At 38.9% G+C, this 22,620-nt stretch overlaps 1 protein-coding gene across 1 annotated transcript in view; it reads right to left on the reverse strand.

Annotated features, from left to right (window-relative positions):
- The window catches only part of lrig1 (leucine-rich repeats and immunoglobulin-like domains 1), a 56,061-nt gene that overhangs the window by 8,842 nt on the left and 24,599 nt on the right, over window positions 1–22,620 (reverse strand). Inside the window, exons 3-12 of the mRNA XM_088636268.1 lie at window positions 22,508–22,582; window positions 15,689–15,826; window positions 15,178–15,321; window positions 14,381–14,524; window positions 12,578–12,721; window positions 10,413–10,556; window positions 8,274–8,354; window positions 4,613–4,684; window positions 2,948–3,019; window positions 2,234–2,397 (exon numbers count right to left, since the gene is read on the reverse strand). Of these exons, the coding sequence (XP_088492394.1) occupies window positions 2,234–2,397; window positions 2,948–3,019; window positions 4,613–4,684; window positions 8,274–8,354; window positions 10,413–10,556; window positions 12,578–12,721; window positions 14,381–14,524; window positions 15,178–15,321; window positions 15,689–15,826; window positions 22,508–22,582 (1,178 nt within the window). The remainder of the gene's footprint in view (window positions 1–2,233; window positions 2,398–2,947; window positions 3,020–4,612; window positions 4,685–8,273; window positions 8,355–10,412; window positions 10,557–12,577; window positions 12,722–14,380; window positions 14,525–15,177; window positions 15,322–15,688; window positions 15,827–22,507; window positions 22,583–22,620) is intronic.

A 22,620-nucleotide genomic window follows, 5' to 3' on the forward strand; every position in this document is an offset into this window, starting at 1 on the left:
CTCAGACTATATAACCAAAATGATAGATCCAGTTGAGGAATGAGGAATACAAATATACAGAACTATATTAAGGATATAAGGTTTAACTGTTATTTTGGAATGATTCCCAAGTTGTAAATAAAAAAAATCACTTTTAATATATAGTGTAGCTATTGTCTTCACTGCACCTAATGGTGGCCTTGTGGTGGTGTTGCCTCTACTGTTATGTACAAATCCCAACAAGTAATTAGATTAATTGAATATGGATTCAGTGCAAATGCTGAAACAGTGGACTACTTCAAACAGAGGGAATATACTGGGAATATTTATTTAGAAAGCGAGAATGGACTAAATTAAATTATTGTGCAGTATGGTTGGCTGAAATCTGGAGAAATCAGCTGGAGAGGCGCTTTGTACAGGTGAGAGCAGAGAGCAGTTCCAATTACTGAACCCCTCAGCCACACAATAACTCACAAATAAAACTGCATACAACATCTGAGTTACAGTAGCTTGTCACTGCTTCCCAAAATGTAGGGCCTCTATAACATCCTGCTGCCCTTGGGAGCCTGTGGCCTTTATCTGTAGTCCTGCGTCTTATAAGCACTCTAGATACAATAGATATCACATTGTATTGAATAAGCATTTAAATATGCAGGGTCTACTACTCTAAACTGGCAGGCGGCTGGTATAGTAATGGAAAAAAACTCTAGGCTTTTTGATGCAGAAGGAAGCTGGCACTTTATTGAGTCTTTGATGTTGAAACACTTTATATAACAGCATGTTTGCAAGTTGGCAAACCTGATTGTCCTGTTTATGTTGTGGTGTTAAGATTGGCGCACCAGTCCACTCCAAACAAAATCAAAATACAGAAACAGAAAGATACAGAAAGCTTTCTGTAAAGGATTTTTGTTATTTTCTGTTAAAGAATATATAATATTGAATATCAAAAGAAAAAAGCTAAATTTAAGCATGCATCTAGAAAGATAAAGCACACAGATACTGGATATTAAGTAAATGTTTTGAAATCAATTTGATTAACTGACTTTTCAGACTAACCATGATGCTTTTGAATAATTGTCACAAAAACTCTAAATCGTCTCATTAGTTAGTGTTGATTGGGCACAGGTGATGTGGCGATGTAACCCATAGATTGTCAAGCCTTGTGAAGACTGAGATTGAAAAACACACAAAAAAAACAATATGCTCTGCTTATCAAGAAAACAAGGCTTTCGGCCATTGGTATGCTGGAGGACTAAAAGGTCAGCATACACTTGCTCAACATGGGGCCAAGTCATTTTTAGAGATGAATCAAGGTTTTATGTAGACCACCCTGATGGACATCAGCAACTGTAGCACAGATGTGAAGACTGCTACGCTAATTGTTGTGCACAACACACCAATTGATGAGGAGGTCTAAGTGTGATGGTCTGAGGAGGAGTGTCTAGTGATTGATGGCAACCTGACTGTACGATGCTGCATTGATCAAGTCTTGGGACCCAACTTGCTGCCCTTCCTGCGGGCTCATGCTGACATGACAACATTCCTGCAGGACAGCGCACGTCCTGTGCTGCTTTTGTGACAATGTCTTTCTTGTAACAAGAATGTGAACATTATGTCTTGGCTTCTCTCTGCAGACTTGAGCCCTACTGGACAATGTGTGGCCTTTAGACTCAAAAGACCAATAAACAGGCTCTGCAAGAGGATGTACAGCTTGTATTGCTTCCAAAACAAGCTACTGTGACTTTCACTGTAGATCCCCCCCACCACTGACCAACTGTGTTAATCGGCATAATGAATTTACACAGGACATGCCTGTTTGATAACATGTCAGGCCACCTGCTATAAAAAATGTTATTTTCTTGATACCTTTGTTGAAGATATGAACGATAAGTTTATTTTGATGCTCAGTATATTTTATACTGGCAGTATGTTTTAATCAGTTACATTTGCGTATTAAATAAACTGTCCATCTGTTGACATACAGCCCTTTTATTATTTTTAATATTCATATGCCAGTGTATTAAGGAGTGCAACAGTTAAGTTTACTTGTTGTATCAGAACATGTAAGGCCAATTCTTGAATTTTTTTATAAACATTGCATGGATTGTTTTAACATCTTGTCATGTCCATTTAGCCAACATACCAATGCTTACGTTTAGTTTTGGATCAACTCGCTCAAATACTTTTTAAGATTTTGTGTAACAGGATCACACTTAAAAAGCTGCAACACATCCATTTGGAAACATATACTTACCACACACAAAGCTGGGACCTGGAGCTTGGAAAACACTTGTGCCTTTCAGAGACTCGGGGTGCGCACAGACAGCCATTACAGTCGACTGCAAACGTTTCTCAACGAGCCACTCCGGGAACCACTTGAGGTTACAGTCGCACAGGAAACTGTTGCTGTTTATGTGTCTATTAAGAAATAGAAAACAATTACTGAATAAGAGAGAGGACTGGAAAACTCGTCACTTCAGTTAACTCATTCACTGATTATTTAATCAAATTGCATTTTGTACGTGTTTTTTCAAGCCCTGCATCCTAAGATTGTTGTACAGAATTCATAATAACATTAAGAACACAATGCAAAAACAAAAGTAAAAAAACCCAATAGTCAAAAGGTAACAGCTTTGTACAAAATTATGTTTAGATGTTTTAATTATCCTCTGCATAAAGGTTTCAAATTTATGCTGTTGACAAGTTTGTGATAGAATGCAGTTATCATTTCACGTATCATTTGACAAAAGATAAACTGCATTTTACTTGAAAGAACATCACTGTAGGCCCTGAGACACTGTTTCAGTGGCAAGTGCATTTTGACATGAAGAACACTAAGAATTAAACAGGATTCAATGTCAAACAAAATCCCTTTAGGAAACAAAAAGGTTGTTAAACATTCCCTTGGGTATTTAACAACCCCATAACATACAGCTTGAAGTTCAGTTTTATTATGGCTTTTACTTACAACTCCCGGAGTTTCTTCATTTTTGAAAAAGCCTCAGGCTGGACTGACCGCATTGCATTGTTCCCCAGATTTCTATTGAGAAAACAAAGAAAATGAACACAAAATCAATTAAACTGAGACCAATTACTCACAGTAAACCAAATATACAGCACCTACCATATTTATTCATATCCCCGATTGAAACAGGAACAAAAACATTCCAACTCAGAGTTCCAGACTGGATAATGTTTTTAATTTAAAGCAGTTCTAAATGTGTCACACTGTAATTGTAAGAGCACAGCACAATGTACGGTAATATTTGTTATAATCCGCCGAATTCCAAAACACAAGGGCTACATTTATTCACACCTATTTATTTCCTTAATTAAAATGCAACAAACGCAACACAATGTACAACACTTTGGAACTATATAGAGGCCTCCCCTGGGGTATGAAAGCACACAACACATGAAAGATATCCAGCAGTAGCGCCATCATGAGGGTTAAGGTCAGAGACTGCAGGCAAATGGCCCTTGACCTCCATGAAATAAGAAGGTCGTTAAATAAAAAGAATTCACAAAAGCTGAATCCAGCTCCTTCCATGATAATGTTTATTGTTTAAAAAGGCTACAGGTTTAGTGGCCATCCTGCCAGGAAATGGACACAAGTGTATTTTGCCACAACCAGCAATGAGACAAAAGGAGCAGAAGACAATGTTGGAGCTGCCATTTTTAGGATACAAAGTGTCAGCAGCTACTGTTTTACAACACCTGCATGAATCTGGCATTGATGACCAGGTTGCGATCGAGGAGGTTTTTCTGGAAGAGAGGCTTAGAAAGAGACTCGAAATTGTCAAAATTTTCTTATGGTCAAATGTGATTAAAACTGAACTTTTGGAGATGCTCATCAGTGTTACAAATTGTGGTGCTCATGTTGAGAATACTCCTGCCCACTGTGAAATATGGGAGAGGGGCTATTGTAAATTTTTTTAAAGACATCTACTGTACATGTCCTGCGATTGTCCAACAAATACCAGGACATTTTGGTTAGGTACTTGTTTGGACACCTGGTTCCACCTGCCAAGGAAATCTCCAAGAAATTGCTCTTGAGAATCTCCACCCATGAACAAGAACCACACAGCCCACTATACGAGTGTCCTTTTAGTGCAATCTACTGTAATGCACGAACAATCAAACTACTGTGACGTGAATAAATATAACCCTGATGTTTTCTGGAATTATTCATATAAACATTTTTTAATTTTCCCGTCAGGACACATTATCCAATCTTTCTGTTAGATGACATTTTTGTTCCTATTTGAAGCATTCCTTTAAAATGCAAATACCTGTAGACAGAGAACATTGTTTAAATAAGGATAAAGATGTAGCTTGCTTAAACATTTAAGAAATATCAAAGTCTAGAACCGGATTTTTAAATAATCTGAGCCCGTGAAAAAACTTAAATTCCATTTCTTCTACGAAACTGACCATATGCTCAATAGCTTTGTTCCCTGCACCAGGAAAAAAGGCCAAAGTTGAAACTGACTATAAGAAGAAGGAAGCAGCTGGCCTCCACAAATGGCCGGTCTTCTCAGTTTACAAAGACGCTATTAAATTGCTAGCAGCCCTCTCAAGCAGCTACTTTTGGCAGCTCCCCTTGAAACACAGGGCATTCTGGGATACTCACAGGTGCTCGAGGGCCTCTAGGCCGGAGAATGCTTTCCTGGCCACCGATTTGATCTTGTTTCCAAACAGAGTTCTGCAGTTTCCAAACATGTAGGGTCCAGATAAATAGGAGAGCAGGCGGGGGTGGGGAGGGGGAGGTGGAAGGGAATAAGAAGCACAATTAGTTAGGCTGAATCTGATAAGAGACCAGTTTGAAGTGTTCGAAATCTGAACTGTGGAGATTAGGTGGGTGAAGTATTTTGGCCCTATGCTGCTCTTCAAAAGAAAGACTTTTATCTTTATTAGAATTTAATAATGATGACAGGGCACCGCCTGAAAGTAGCCGGTCACAAGAGAGACAGACAGGTTTCTGCACAGCTTATAAAGTAATAGAAGTGCCCCTGTCGATTTAGGAGTTCAAGCCGAGAACAAGCAGTTTCACAATTTTTAAAGGTCTGACCCAGTTCAATTGTTAAACGACGTTCCCTGCGCAGGAAAAACAAGCCTGGGATTCAGGAATTCGAGACCCCCTGCCTCAAAAGACAAACTATCTTTCCTAGAGGACTGGATTCTGGCAGGAGCTTGGACTTTCTGCTTTTTCCTGTTCCTTAAAAGTGGATTTGGTGCTGAGCAACTGCGCTCAGCTAAAGCCTTATATCATTTTCCAATCTACAAACATCAGCTTAGAAACAGAAGCAGCCTGCACCAAACGATCCTTACTTGCTTTTAAACAGACCAGAAGCTGTTGTAATGGATAGGGATTACTTGCAACAAAAAAGTCCAAATACCACAGCTTTCATTTTATATTTAAAAATAAACAACCTTTCATCACTCAAGACATTTTTTTGGAGAAGGAAGTTGGTTAGACACAGACTACATCAAGAGAGCAGAGGAGTGCATTAAATTAACAATATTTATATAGTAAATCAACCATAGATATGTAGTCTTTGAGGAACATGGCACTTTTGCCCTTGCACAAACTGATTCTCAGTTCTACTAAATGATCAGTTTTGATTCAGAAAAAACAAGAACAAAAAAAATACTTATGACTTAAACAGCTACCAGAAAAAAAACTTTAAGAGGGAAAATGTCTGTGCATGTTCTTTCCTAAATTTATGTCTCTCTAAAACCAAATTTCTACAAGACGCAGGGCTTCTTCACTCCTCTTCCTCATATCTCAACTGTTTAATATGGCTATGCTGGACTTCCCATAAAGGTTGGGGCTTCAGTATGGGTAGCCAGGGGCTCAGCCAAACTAGATCTGTCCCAACCTGAGAAAGACATCTGCGCTAAGCCTCCCCTCTGGCAATCCAGGCTCAAACTGGCTAGCAGCCAATTTCATGGTAACTTTCTAAAGACACATATTTAATAGGAAACGAATTACCATTCTAAAGGCCTACCCGTTTTCGAAATGCCTGACTTTAAAGACTAAATCTTCAGATTTTTGTTTAGCAGTTGAAGGCACTTCTGCTCCCAAGGTTTTTTTTTAAAAAAAAAGGAATACCAGCTTTCTGCTTTATACAGAAAGGTAACTCATTAGACATTTCTTTTAGCTCCCCTGCCCTGTCTTTACACTTTTTTAGAGAATTACTGTTTGTGTGTGTCTGAAGAAGTCACATCATAACACACTGCAAATCTAGCATAAAGGCCAGGACACTTTATACCATGTAAGGGCTAGAATGCAGAGCCAAATTGCGGCTGCTTTCTCTTTAGAAATTGTCCTCTAGCTCCAGGCTGCCAGAAAACTGTAACTAAGACATTAGTTAAAATGTTAACAGAATTCTTTATTTTGGACGTCATTTGTGCTCAAGTCGTGTAATTTTTTAGTTTAATTTATTTAAATGGTTGCAGTGCCCCTAAATACTGGCTGCCAGCAAATACTTTGAAAATAATTGCTCTAAATATAAATATTTACATAAGAAGAAGGAAAATAAGATATAGCAGAGTTGGTATGGCAAATGAACAGCAGGCTCAAGCAGATTTTCTATAAATTTCATAATTGTAGTGGGTCGAATGCTACATATCATATTTGATATTTGATATTTGAATATAATTATTTAATGATAACTTATTATGTAAAATCAGGTACTATTTCTGCATTTCCAGAAATATAATATTCAACAGTCAATATATTCATACTCCCGTTTATGTCTTTCACGCCTTCAATTGGTAGTCACTGGCTTTCCTGCATCTATAAATTATGTCTTTTTCTTGATTCCTGAGGCATTTGCCAGGACAGCACATTAGAAACCGCCCCACTTGCTCCTCACTTGGAAAGCGTTGAGACAGAGCTCACAAAGCCTGTTTGATGTTGCCGGCCTTATCCACTCACTCATTTAGCACCTTCTCTTCCCTGAATAACACTCTCATTGCTTGGGTGCATGACTATCCTTTCACTGGCTAATCCCCTCTAGATCAAAGCGCCTGGTTCTCACATCTTCAGTGAGGCAGAGGTGATGATTAATTATTTTTTTATATCCGCTTCTCAAGAGTTATGACAAAAATGACAGGCACGAAGGTCTTGTGACCATTTCAAAAACAGGACATTTGCTCTATTAATATGTGCAGTGGGACACATGTAATCAATAGGGACTGAAGTGCTGTTTACCTGAACTTCTTTTGATGCTGCATTCCTACTTATATTTCAAAACACAAGTGCACACTGCAGTACTAAGATAAAAAGACTCACTTCTAATTAGGCTTGGCACTTATCACTGTTTCTATGTGCACAAAATACTAAAATAAAACACAGGCCTTAAAATCTGAAGAGACTGTGCTAATTTACTTAATTGTCCCTAACTGGCCACAAAATGTGAGTGCTTAGCAATTTAAAATATATTCCTGTGAAGACTTGCTAATTACATATTTTTTCCAAAAATGGAAATGTTGGATAAAAATCCCCTTCTTGTCTCCAAGGCCAAAAAACAACACTCCCCCACTGTGATTAATGCAATTGATTTGAGGCAGTTTTTGAGTTATAATTATTCCACACACACAAAATAAACAGATAAAAACCAACAGTTATCACTTTAGATACTCTCCCCTTCTTCAGGTCGAACACAGAAAGCAATTAACAGGCATCTATGTTTACTTATAATAAAATTGCATTTAAATGTTTTTTTTCAGGATTTTGAGTACAGCTAAGGACTATGTGCAGTGCACTACCATCTATAACAAACACACCCAAGAATAAGAAATGTTAAAATAGTAAAACCTATACAGTGAACCTTAAATAAACGGGAAATGTTCCCTGCTTACAGAGTCAAACCTGTGCAACTTAAAAACACACTTCTACATCTTTGGCTGCTAAAAGAAAATATATTAATACTCTTTTCAGAGTTTAATGCTTCAGCCCACAGCACTGAACAGTATAACTGAACAAATAACAATGGGACTGTAATAATTTTAGACATACCTAGTAAAATAATTATTCTATAGAATTTAGAATTCTAATTTTCCAAAAAACAATACTCAGACATCCTGGCACTGACTGGGCAACAAGAACTAGGCCAGTACAGGGGCTTTCAGTGTTTCCAGTCAGAATCAGGAGTTTGAGATTTTCCACAGGCCCGGCCAGATGATTTAATTCACCCCAAAGTCATCCTGACTCAAGGCCCAAGAACAATAGAGGACAAGTCACAGTCTCACAGGCTCAAAGAGACGTCAAACAGCAAGACACTCACAGCTTGCTCAAACTGTCCAGTCCTGTGAAGGCCCCATTAGTGTCTTCTATTGTCCCCGAGATATCATTATGGTCCAGCTCCCTGGGGAGAAGAAGAAAGGAGAATTCAACAAGCTGCCTTGCAGTCTCGCATCGTTCCGACAGAACCTCAGGATAAATAGCGCTGCAGTTTTGGAAACTCACAGTAAAGATTTCAGTCCCTCCCCTCACCTGTTCAGATACCAAAAATGTCGTTCTGCTTTAACTTTCCTCCACCCTCTACTTTCAAACAAATTATTTTGCAAAACAATGTTCACTTTGAAAGTATTGTCAGTTAGTGACTTTACTTACATATACATGGTGCTAAACACATCACAGTAGAAATGCTAATTATGTCTAAACAAATTAAAAAATGTAAATTTAAAAAATCCTTAAACTACAGTATCGATAGGCAACTGAAACTGTATTCATATTTTATTTTTGGAAATAAAGCAAAACCTTAAATCCTTTGCATGTATATTGATAAAAGGACTCACAATATGCCTACATGAAGAGCCAATTCCTACACGCCTCTTTCAAATCCCTTTAGCTGTAGTTGTATCTTTGTTTTTCAGGTTTCTTTTCTCTTATAAAAGCCTGGAGGTAATGCATAAACACCATTATACTCTGGTCTTAACTAACTTCCCCACACATGCTGTTTTTTGTAAATGGATGGCATTCTGAAATGAAAAGAAAGACCCTTCTCTTCTCTGTGACTTTTTTTTCCCTGTACTATCTGAAGGAAAACTCTTTTTAACATCACAAACCCTTTGATTTTTTTTTTAAAAGGGTCCTTTTCTACTTTTTTGTATTCTTTTCCCTTCTTTGCCAGGCTTTGCTGCCAATTTCCTATTCTTTCTGGCTGGCTGGGCTTGAATGCCTACTTGCCTAGTTAATCACGCCAGTGCAAGGGCCCACAGCCTGACCTCTATTTGAATAGCTCTGCATTTCAGCAGTTTCACACCCACTGCAGGCTCGCCAATCCCCTGGCAACAATGGGTCCTAATTAAAGCATGCCCAGCTCTCTTTCACCAGGTGCAGTACCCGACAGTTTCTCTCATTATTAGATTAGAGTTCTCTCTGAATGGGTGAAGGAAGGTTTCAGAGCTAACTCTTAACAGTTCTCAACTGAAGAAAACCTGCACAGGCCTCTCACAGGACACCCCCCCTCCACCCTCCCCACACACCCACTCCGCTAGAAACATCAAGCCATCATAAAAAGGTCTATGTAAACTTTGGATTATCACCCCACTGTGAGAAAACCCTCATCCAGCAGGCATACAACTGATTTTTTTTTTCCTTTTCGGGAAAAGGTCTTTGCCAAACATCCCCACTATGACTGCTCCCCTCCTGTGAGGAGTTCAAGTGTGCAGTAAAATGTATGGGAGAAATGTCCCATTAGGGCTTTTATGCTTTTCTTTTCTTTTTAAAAGGAGATTCTCTTGGGAAGCCACTGACTGAGAACATGTGCATCCAAGTTTGGTGGGAACCAAAAAAAAAAACCCTTTTGAAATTCCAAGAGTGCAGTTCCCAGTTGCAACTGCGATTCTTAGCTAGGCAGAAAATTTGAAGACCACATAAGAAACGGAACAAAGAATTACATCACACGTATCAGAGTCAAACTGAACAGCTGTTCACAATATAATCCTAAAGGTCTCGTTTTCTTCCGATAACCCCACTGGAATTGACTTTTGGATCAGAATTTTCCAAACTTCATCATATAACAGAAATTCTTTGCATTTCTGGGACAAATTCATATTTGTGTTCTAAAGAACAATAAAGAAAATGCATAGGAAAAAACATTCTTCTGGCCTGTGCTTAATGAATTTCCAAATAACGGCTTTTCAAAAACAGTTCAAAAAAGTCAACTATTTTTAAAGATAAATAATACATCTGCGTCATTCATAGATACATAAAGCACAACTTAGATATGACTCTGTAGAGACTTGCTGTTTGTGGGATACATAAACCTCATTAAAGCAAATAAGCAATAAACATACACCCATGAAGAAAAATAAGTTTAATTACTGATTTAAAAAGAGTCGAGTACTGTAGAAGCAGTCTGTGGGACTGGACTCCTGTGTTAAGTGATGAAGGAAAGGCAGTACTCAGCAGTACTCACAGGAGACGCAGCGTCCTCAGGCCCCGAAAGGCCCCTTCTGCAATGTGGCTGATCGAGTTGCGACTCAGGCGAAGAATTTGCAGGTCACCCAGGACTGCCAGGCTGCCCTCATCCAGACGTGTGAGGCTGTTATAGGACAAAACTCTGAGGAAAAGAGTGGAGAAAAAAAACAGAAAATCAGGAAACTGAAGACCATGAACTGAGTAGAACAGGATTAGAAAATGCTCAGCTCCCTACAATTAAAGCAAATTAAATCCAATATATACGTTCTTTACAGGTCTCAGACTAAAGGCAGAATGGCTAAACATGTGGACTGTACTTCCGAAATGTTCTGCCATATAGCCTTTCTTGAAACGTAATGACAGCACATAAGAAGATTCATCTTAACCTCAAAGTGAATGCAAAGAGTGGTAAAGACACAACTGATACCACAGTACGTTTATTACAGTCCCTTTGACAGAGGAGCAGAGGGTGAACTCTTTCAAGTTTCAAGTAGCATTAGGCCTGAACACCTTAAAAGAGTGGGCCTGCCCTGAAAGTATCCCTGATCTGGAACCATTTTAAATGTGCAGATCATGATAAAAAATAACAAGTCCAACCGGTACTGTATACATAAACTTAAAAGAGTCTTATATGGGATTATGTCAATTGATAACAGGCAAAGTAGTCTGGCAGTGTTTGTGTGCTTCACACATGCCATATGAACATTGCAAAATCATCTACTTTAAAGTGAAACAATAATGCATTGCAAATTAAAACATTACAAAAAAAGTCACATTTAGGAATGTATAAATGTAATGTGTGTAAAGCACAGCATGAAGTAAGCTATTTAAAGTATAAAAAAGCAAGTAGGAGAGTCATCTGACTCTGGACCCAGTACCAGCAAAATGGTTCTCCTCCACATACAAAAGTACAGATCTGTGATTTGTGAAAGATTTTACTAACCTCTTTCAGCAACAGAACAGCTTCCTTTTAAATCACAGTCCCCCACTTATCACCTAATTGTGATATTCAAGTTGTTCCTCATAATTGCAATTCTGAGATTACTCAAAAGTAGATCTGTTTTTAAAAACCTCTCTGCAGAGCCATGCTTTTGTCATCTTTGTGTTTAGGAAAGCACAGCCTGTGTCAATAGTAAGTGCAGCCACTACAGATCAGACCATGATCGCAGGATGAAATTCTTGAGCCAATGCATAAAAACTGATTCCTGTCTTTTAGAAGCCATTCTCAGAATTGGTTCTTTGCTGATTGCATTACTTTCAACTGTCTTACTAACAAGCCTTGCCTACAATATGATCCCCTTTTGACTCAAGAATAAGGGGCTTCTGCATGATCTGTCAATGTAAGCCAGCAGCTGGGAAGTTTCACTGCAGGAGTTATTGCTCTCAGGGAGATCCTAGTACTGATCTCCTGGACTCTAGCAAGTTTATTAAACAAGTATAATCTTTTCCACAGAGGTTTGCATTAGAAAGGGCTTGAAATAAGATGATTGTCTATATTTGGAAAGAACAATTCACCTCTGTGTTGGTTAAAAACCTGTCTGCAGGCATTACAGCAACCTCGCATGTTTAGCCATTGTGTCACACCACCTTTGTAATATAATCTGTCATTCAGAAGGAGTCTAATTAAACCATGTTGAAGACCTAAAAGCAGCAGATTGTTTCTAGTGGTTAAACAAGCAGAGAACATCGAACCACTATGTGTATCTTGTATGATAATTAAATTAAACAGGTACAATAAATAGACCTACATGTACACTACTCAAAGTAAGTAGCTTATTACAATATTTTCACCTATACATCGATTCTCATGACTTACAGCCTCATACAACATTCAAAAAAGAGATCTACTAAAATATATTGACCTTCTCGGAAAAGCACAATTAACTCTCATTGAGAACTTTCAAAGATTTACACTGTACTTTTGACAACTCTGCCAACACAAGATTATACTTTCTGCCTTTGTTTATTAAGAGCGAATAAGACTTTTCAAGCACTAAAGTACCCTGTAACCTCATTATAGGATAACGAGAGCTTAGCTGTGAAAGAAAAAGAGGGCTGCCTGAATTCCTACATGAAGTGACTAGTTTATCACTTGTAATCCTGAATGAAATTAGGAAGAAACTCTGTTCCGTGTTCTTTCGGTTTTCGTGTAGTTCCACTTACAATTCCTTGAGTTTTTTGCAAAACCCCCATCCGTCTGGGTTGATGTGGGATATGGAGTTGTTATTCAGGTAGAGATGAAGTAGATTGAAGAGTCCGTACAGAGAGCCGCTGTTCACCTCTGTCAGGCTGTTGTAATCCAGGTGGCTGAAGAAAACCGAGACAAAGAGGAGGAGGTCAGAGGGCTCAACAAAATCCATTATTTTTCCAATTATGTTTGTTAAAAAGTTTAGTTTTTTTTATTGCCCCATCCAGTTTACACATGAGAGTTTTAAGCTTTGCAAAAACAACAGCTTGAAAAAGACAGGTGCTGTTTTAGTAGATTAACCTAAGTGACTTAGGTTTTCACGGACCACAAATCAAGGCCTCTGAAAAATAGTTTGAATAGAAATGGACACATTCTCCCAAGCGGCTCATTGGGATTGATGTCTCCACCTGGAAAGAATAGGGAATTGCCAGAGTGTGACCCAGGCAGGTTGGCACAAAGACAGCTTGGGTATCCTCAGGCAGCTGCCAAACAACCGTCTTGGTTTTCTGATTAAAATCGCTCATCAACAAGTGTGGGCAGACAGAGTGTGAGACGTCAGGGGATCTCTCAGTTTAACAAATTAAACACACATGTATGCATGTATGGATATACGAGGTCCTCAGGACTTTATTTTATTTTTCTGGCTACATCAAGAAGAGATATGGGCTCCAAGCAGCTCACAGGTTAGAGGCACTTACTCCAACTTCAAGTTGATTTGTATGATGTAGACTTCACAGGTCTGAGTCTGGGTAACCAGACTAGCCAAATACAACCATGATTCCCTAAGACAGTTCCTAAGTCCACCAGCTGGCTCAGTGACATTAAGGTGTAGGGTTGATGAATTAGGAAGCCAAGATTCACTCAGGTCCAAGCCAACCTGAAGTTCCTGCAAACTCCTGTGTGCACACAGGCTTGCATTCACATTAGCGAGGGTCGCTCCTCCGCTCTCATCATAGCTGACCCTCATGGGCACCACTCCAGAGCTTGTGGCTTTTCAAATACCTACTACTTTGTAATCTGATCTCGTCAGATCTAAAAAATCTGAGCGAGGCTAGGCCTTGTCCGTACTAGGAAGGCAGACCTCCATGGCAACCCTGGTTGCTGCTACTGCTATTACAAGTGGTAAAGAACACCTACTAAAATAAAGAGAAACTTCAGCAGGAAGATGAATTAATCTTTTCTAGCTTTCTGGAACTTCTTTTTTACCTCAAATGTATAACTCCACACTCGTGATTCTGAGCAAGAGGGCGGCTGAGCAGCCACGTTCATAACCTCTCTCTAAGGTGCTACTGTATACATTTTATCGAAGCGTCAAAACATACAAGATTGGGTGCTTCTTTTCTTGGTATAAAAACAGTTTTTTATATGATACATGTCCTCTTCAAGTACTTGCTGTTTCGAAGTTTTTAATGTGCATTGCTGCTTTGGCCATATTCTAATTGCCAGGTGGGACAAAAAATAAAATTTACTAATTCAATGGTACCAAACCCAGAGCTGTGACTGATAAATTAAAATGATCAGCCTTTTCTTGAAGAGTCTATACATAAATGGCTGCTCTTCACTTCTGAATTTCTATTTCTAACACCCTATTAGCATTTTCTGAACTTGTCATAGCTAGCAGGGTGGGCTAGAGCAATGGTTAGTTGCTCTGAACCTAGTGAGTCATGAGTTGAAGGCACCAAAATGAAGACCACTGCTACCCTTCTTGAGCACAATACTTTGACCTGGTAGCTTCACACGCAGCTGTGCAAATGGTGCATACTTCTGAAGAGACTTACAGCACTTTCATCTTTCCAAGCCCCCAGAAGGCACCATCAGTGAGCTTGCTGATGTTGTTTCGCTGCAATTTCAGCACTTCCAGACTGTCCAGGCCTTGAAAAGTCAGGCCCTCGATGAGACGTAGCTTATTCCGATTCAGCTCGCTGGAATAAAGGATGAAAAAAAACCCCCAACAATATTGAACACGTACATTTTTTCTCCCCATTTAAAAACACGTCTTATTTTTCCAGGCACTCATCTTATCTCATCACCTATCTGCACCTGGAGGAAATTAGGTTTTAATATCAAAGCCTTTGAGCATCCTGACAATAAACATCTCTGAGGCTTCTTTGTGTGGCCTACCTCATGTTCACAATTGGCTGGTGATACGATACTTGCTTGACCACCTGGGTAACAGTGTTTTAGTTACCAGAAAGCACACAGTAGGTTTTAAGAGAAAAGAAACTCTCTGACTCTCTGTCAACGGAAAAGATTTTCATTACAAATGATCTATTTCGTGCATGGGATGAGACATAGATGTGTCTTTCTATAAATAGGTGTATTCTAGGGAAAATATACACCTGGAAAAAACACAGAAAAATGAAGTCCTTCAAAAACATACAAAATTAACTTAAGCTAAAGCCCAGAAATCATTTTTTTTCCGTGTTTGGTTTTATTGTCCTGTTTCTCTGATTATTCTGATGAATGCAAACAAATATAGCCCTCACCCACAAGAAAAAAAAACTATAAGCATCTTAAAGACAGAATTATCAAATCCACATTTATATAGTGTATACATACAGAAAGTGTTACTCACAGTTGTGTTAACTGGGGTAGCTGGAATCCTTTGACGGGGAGTTTTTCAATCCAATTTTTGCTTAGACGAAGGACTTGCAAAGACTGCGACAGATTATCAAAGGCTTTACCTTCAAGAGTACTAATTCTGTTGCTGCCAAGGTACCTGCAACAATGAAAATTCACAGAGGCAAATTTACTCCAAAATATTTATATCACTGTAAGAAAAGTGCAAAATTTGTGAAACTGTATTGTTTTCAGCCAGAAAATATTTATAGTGTTTATTTAATACATCAGCAAGATCTCTGTCGGCAGATGGCTAAAATAGTATTTCAGTTTGGAGGAAATATTTTTTAAAGAGGGAGTTAAACTTAAAAGTACCATATGTTTCGAAGTCCCCATGCTTAATTTCTTTAAAAGGCATGCATTAATCACCATCATCCATGCATTATACAGTAAATACATTTCATCTCAACAGTAAGCTTAATAGCATCTCACTTCTAACTGGTCCAGAAAAAAATCAAGCAACATACAGATTTTTAATTTGCAGTCCAGATGGCAAGCAGTTGTTCCTTATTTCGGTGATGTTGTTATTGTTCAAGTCCAGTGTTTCCAAGGACGTGAAGACCTTCAGCTGATCAGCTTCAATGTTCCTGATCTTGTTGTGGTGCCTTAGGAAGACAACAGGAAACACATTGACACATGAAGATTGTTATAAATACTTCTAAAAACATACTGCTCAGCACTTCCTTTACAGTTAATACAGTTAAAATTGCTTAGTTCCAACCTTTCCCTTCTTTTTCCAGCTTTACAGTATTCAGACTGTACATGTGTAAGATCTCTGTCATCAGATGGTTAGTACAGTGTTTCAATTTGGTGGAAATAATTTAAAATATCAATTTTTGCATCTTTTTAGAACTGTTTTATCTTCTGGCACATAAAGGATGTGATTAGTCAGTGCTTCATACAAACAGCTAAGCTAAGAACCCTAAATCTTGTGATGAAGTATACATAACAATCCCCTCCCGTTTCACACCACAGCTGAAAATCAGTTTGTAGCCTCACTGCAATCAGGAGTTGACCTCTCTTGGACCAATCAAAGAACTTTCAACTAAAATATGCCAGCCAGAGTAAGGTCTTGTGTCAACAAACACACTCATGTGAAGAGCAGCTCTAGCTTGTTTTAAGCTACTTATCTACAGGGATACTCAACACTTTCTTCTGCCTGGGAGACTTCTGAGAGGCCTACGATCTGGATAAATGTCCAGCACACTGGATTTCAACACATACGGCCCTAGCTTTTCATTTGTTGCTAAAGCTACTGGAACCTTGAGGTGTGTTTGTGTAAAGGTGTCTACAGCAAGCAAACCCACATATACAAAAGAGTTCACTCTTTAGAGCAACTGGACACAGAGTGGACACTCACTTCAAAGAAAGTTACAACAGGGCTTTGATTTCTTTTGTTGAGGTACTTTCTATGCTTCCAAATGTAATTATTAATTTTTATTTGGTATCAAATCAGTGCAGGAATTTTTACTCATTTGGGCTTTTCCTTTAGCTTCACTGCAATATTAGAATAAATAGCAAAAACATCAATGTAAAAAATAAAATTATCAGTAGGCCAAGGAAGAAATTGGTAAATTCACATTATTGAGTAAAAAGTCATCTGTGTTGGGTTTACACTCTCTGAAACACTTTGGAAGATGTACTTTATGGGATGGGATGTAATATGGCCACTGTTCTCCTGCACGTTTATGATTTGTAGCTGCTGTTTTTAGCAGCTATTGTGTATTACTACAAAGCGGAACAGGTCTGAAAGCTGGAAAAGAACAATATTTACAGCTGGAGTGTAATTTCAAGTACACATCTCTGTTTACAAATCATTAGAACTCAGAACCAGTCCATCACATATCACAAGAGGAAATCTGATGAACGGCAGAATGATTTACTCCTGTAAAAAAAATCTCTCCACAGGAGCAACAAGAGGGCATGCTCCCATCGTCGAATATTCATTTCCATCTGTACGAGCACAACGGAATAGCACTTGATCCCTCTCCTGCTTGGATTTTCGGACATTCCCTTTTTGTTTTTGTTGACTACACACACACCCACACAAATAAAACCTGCGGTTTCGCCGTGTCAACTCCTGAACTATACCAATCCTCAACCTCTGACACAAAGAGTTATAGTCGGCAGCTACCGAAGGACAAACGGGGTCCAGTGTCACTCAGGAAGGCCATGCCCAAGAATTACAGGAACGGAGATCAAAGCTGGTGTTACATGACACGTAACAAACATTCCACAGCCGGCAGATCCCCGAGACATCAGGTAGAGTTACAGCACCACCCCCCCTCCAAACTGACCTCCGATTCCCTGCGGGCCCCTGCCATCCTCATGAGAATCAAGACAGTTATCACAGATGGGGCACATGACGCGCTTCCCATCAACCCCTGGCAGCGATACTGCCAGCGCTGACAGTGTGATGCTGCGACCTAATAATATAATTCCACCACATTCTGATTTGACACCCACCAAATACTAAGGAAAACAAAGACAGCCTACTAGATTCAACAGATTTAACCAACCTGGACTGAAGGAGTGTTTCACAAAACTTAAAAGGAACTACACAGCATAAGCCTTGCTTTTAAAATGGCTTGCTTGATGCTGTTTAGTTTCAAACTGCTCACACTTTATTGGGTACACAAAGCGTTATTCTTAGCAGAATTCTACTCAAACCCTACACACACACAAAGAAGACTCTTTAGTCAATCTGTTCGCATCTGCTATGGTTCAGACAATACTTTAGGCTCTCCAGATGCATAGGTAGTGGAAAGATGCTCACTAGTTCTCTTACAGGGACCTAGTAATACATTCTGCTACCGTTTCTCCTCCTTCAAATGTCCCAGTACAGGGAAGATCATTTTACTGTGTTTACTGTTCAAACTGCTTCTGGTTTTAAGTCTAGCTCTTTCTTTTGCTGTTTTCCTGTTGAACCCCATCCACCTGAGTAAACAGAGACGTAATTTATCTGCAGAGGGCCTGAGAATGTGCCAGACCCAGCAGGAGGGCAGCTCACACAGAGGGGATGGATTCCTGCAGACAAGTGGATTGTTGTGGTCACTGTGCACTGAGTCTGCATTAATAAAAGGGTGGGGGCAGTTTTAACAGCTGGTGACCTTTGGAGTAAAATAATGTCAATGGTGGAATAAAGCAGAATTGTGCTGTACCTCAGAGAGCACAATGGGTTTCCTAAGTAGTCAGTCAAAACCTTTTTCCCCTCCCACCCCCACCCCCCAGACCGACATGACTAATAATAAATCCATTTGACATGGAATACAATTTTAGCTTTCCAGAACAGTTTATGGTGTTTATTACTTTCTAAAACAATAAAACAAAAAGCATGTTCAGCTTTTTGATTTGAATCTCTCAAACTTCTAACTTCTCTTATCTATCCCGAGCTGGGTTATTGACCATGACAGTCCCCTGAGCCGCTCTCTAAAATGAACAAAGAGAGAAGCCACATGAGAAACAAAAGGCAGTGATCAAGAACACTTGTCGTTAAACATTAAAAACTTGTTTCATTGTTTTTTCAAACTTAAATTTTCTGAAATTTGGTCCCTGCAATTGACAAAATAAAAATAAAAATAAATGTAGATTTCAAATTCAAAAAGCAAGAACTACACATCTCCATTAATAAAGGACAATTTTCCAGAGCACTGCAAAATTTGCTTTTGTTTTCATGATTATTGTCACCTCTTCTGCACTCCAGTTAGTAGGATCTCTTATGTTCACTACCATTTGAACCCATTATTCGCATTAAGCTAGCTAAAGCTACAGATCTTGAAGATTAGCCGGTTTACACCAAGATCAGCTTATCTGCTTCATGAACTACACAATAACTAGATCAAAGCAAGAACAACAAGTGTCTAGGATGGTCCCTAATAAAAGACAACCCCAGGCTTTCCATCAAAGTGCTGTGCCAAGTTCACAGACAGCCAGAAAAACCCACATAAACATTACATCTTTTAGACTGCATTAGGAAACAGACATATATGTCTTTGCCATAGTGCTAACTGTTAATAATCTTCACGCACACTAAACTGGAATTAGGTCTTGCTGTCTAAATCTCTGGAAGTAAAAAACAGGATGTTTAAATCTTATTTTAACAAACTAAAGAGATCCGCTTTTTAAAAAATGATATATTCTGACAGAATAGTACATTCACATAAGTTTCAGGAAAAGTTGTTTCATTGAAACTTAAACAAATTGTGACTGCATTGCTATAGTTTGAAACTAGCTAGGTAAATAGTAACAAAAAGTAAAACTAGTTAATAAAAGTCTAAACCAAGCAGCAGCTTAAGTGTATTAGTGTGAAGACATGTGGTTTAGCTCATTCCACAGGTGAAGTACAAGTCCTGCTGAAAGGACTTGTCTTTCCTGTCAGCGGGTTTACTGCAGCCACACTGGAACACCTCAGCACCTAACCTCTGTCTACAACAGGGAGGTAAGATAGAGAAGTAAACTGAGCCCGGCCATGACAGACCCTGACATCACGGTTTCCTCACACTGACCTGGTGTTTTTATCTAAAATGTTCTATTTTCAACAGCCACATGGACGTTTTCAGTCTTTGTTTCCAACTGAAATGCATCATTTTCCAGTTAGAGTGTGGAAAACAAGAATATAACAGATGTAACTGATTTCTCATTACCTCCCGCTGGGGTCCTGCTTTTGAATACCAAATCACATTTGGAAAGAGACATGCGTCACTCTGCACGTCGTTGTATTTCTCAAGCTTACCCCTTCAAGATAATGTATGTGGACACTGCCCCTCAAGAGCAAACGTTAAAACTCATACTTTCATTTCTTAAAGTTAAAGAGCACTGAAAACTTTCACCCTGGTGACTTCTTTGTTGCCACTTCATTGGTCTGTTTTATCTTTTGGAACCCTGCTCCCGTTTGAGTCCCAGTCCAGCTGGTGTACAGATAGCAAAAGAATCCTGGGTAAAATCACACATCTGTGAGTAGATACTCGCAGCTACACTGCTAGATTCACAAGCGGAAACTGAGAATATGATGTTAGCCCCAGTCTCTTCCAAGAATGATGTCATGCTTGACTCTGCCCCATGGTTTTACAGTAAACCCCTGATTGACAATGGTGGCTGTGGACTCCTTTCAGCTGTGTTTTCAGCAGCTCTGCCTTTCCCACAGTGCATCACATCATAGCAACAGGCATCAAACCAGTCCAAAAAAAGCCCACTCACTTCTGATTTTGTTCTGTGTAGCACCGCTCTAAGCACTCGACTTCTATATAATTATAAATTATATAATTTTTCTGTCTAAAATTTTTTATATGTGTAACTATGCCTTAAGATCTAAAAATACATTTTGTCAAACGGTATGCCTTTAAATTTTAAAGTGCTAAGAAATGGGTAAGCATTAAATTTCATTACAGAAAGATTAACATCTTTAAGATTAACATGGAGGAAACTGCCTGGAAAAGCATAGAAAATTAAAAAACTGGAGGCACTTCTTTACACAAAGGGTTGTGGGAGTCTGGAACTTGCAGAAGGTGAAAACACGGAGCCTGCTACTGAGAGGCAGCAGAGAAATGCATCACAATGGCTGTTGAGTAAATAGCTGAAACAGAACTCAAGAGGTCTTCTGGTGTTACTAGGCAATAACAACTTGTGGCTTTTTCTGGTTGACTGAGAAGTTAGAATTCTTCTGCAACACATGAGAATGAGTCGACAGGAAAAGAAGTCAGCCGCAGAGCGACAAGGTATGGCTTACAGACGTCACCATGTCAGGAGGACGGCAGTTCAATCATGCCTCTGAAGCAAGCCCAGTCTGTTCTGGAAGCACCAAACTCATCCAGTGAATTGCAGCTGAGGAACATGCACATGCCTGGGGATTACATTTCCCAAATAGGGCAATACATTTATTCCAAGATGCCAGCGCACACGCTCCGATTGGATACCAGGTTCATATAATTGTAACCAAACTCCCAATCCAAATAACGAAACCCAGATTTGCAGTCTCACATTGACACACAAAAGAGGAGGCTGCATTATGACACCGTGAGGCAAACATAACCAAATGTTTCAAGTGGTTTAGAAATAAAATGGGAAATAAAGTCAATGTTGACAAAGTAATTTAGAGTCATTAAAGATATTTTTTGTGTACATTCATACATTTCTGCACAGGTTTTTCTCACCAGACCAGTTTACACTCTGCCAACAAAATGGAATTCTGTGCATGGATGGAATTGTTTCTTTGGCTTTAAATCAAGTCGATCTGATTCAAGTCAATTCTGGCTAAATGCCCCTCTGAGGGCAGATGAAAGAGAGAGGAGCAAAGCTATTAAGAAGGTCATAAGAGTCAGTAAGTTTTGACCAGGAAAAGACCCACTTTTCTGAAGTAAACCCGCAGTCCCGAACTTCAGGAACCGTTTCAATTACAGTATGAAAAGGAATAAACAACATCAGAGTGAACCACTACCCACTACAGACTGTATACAGCATGACAGCATCAACGTATATAAGCCCTTCGAAGTCTGAACCTGAACACTATCACTTTAAAACCCAGTGTCTCACAACACAGTAAGAGTTAATGGCAAACTGAAAGGCATCTCCAGGCCATGTGCAATAGAACAGGCAATCCTGTGTACTGTAAACACTAAACTCGTTCCAGGTGCGCTGATTTGAATACAGGCCAGGCTGAAAGCAGAGCATAATTCCAGCAAAAACAAAAACAAAACAAATATTTTATTGTCACTCAGTGTGGTTTTCTAATCCCACTTTCAGGAGGCCACATGAAACAAATGCAAGAAAAAAAGGTAATTAGCAGAATGTACAATGCAGTCAGAATCCTGTATCATATTATAACGTCCACCAGAAAAAAAAAAACAGCCTCAAGAGGGAAAACATATTTCCATCTAGATTAATTTTAAAATTGAATATTACTTCAAATGTGTAAATCTTTCTAAGCTAACCATGCTAATATTGAAGTAGAAATGAGATGGCATGAATTCACAGTTTTTAGAAACAGGCCTTTTTAAAAAGAAATAAGTCATACAAATGTCTGTAAAGCACATACAGAGTACTGTCTATTCTTGCCTCTATATCAACAGGAAAATACATTAAATTATTTGTGACATGGACAATTTTGATACAAATAATAAACTCCTGAATGATTTGTAACAAACCCCTTAAAATAGGCAGAAGTTTCTTAGAGTGTGTTTCTGGCTTTAATTATAATTGAGAGGACATGCAGTCTTACAGCTTCCTATGTTACCACTCACTACATAAATATTCATGAAGTACTGGTACTGTGTTAGATAAAGCTTACTTACAGATACAGGGAAACGATCTTAGAAGAGGCAGTTCCAAATGATGGAATGGCTGTTAGCTTGTTGTGCTCTAAATGTCTAAAAAAGAGGGAAAACAAACATTTAGGTTATTTAAG

This window comes from Lepisosteus platostomus, chromosome 6 (assembly GCF_059453375.1).
Source record: "Lepisosteus platostomus isolate fLepPlt1 chromosome 6, fLepPlt1.hap1, whole genome shotgun sequence".
NCBI lineage: Eukaryota > Metazoa > Chordata > Actinopteri > Semionotiformes > Lepisosteidae > Lepisosteus > Lepisosteus platostomus.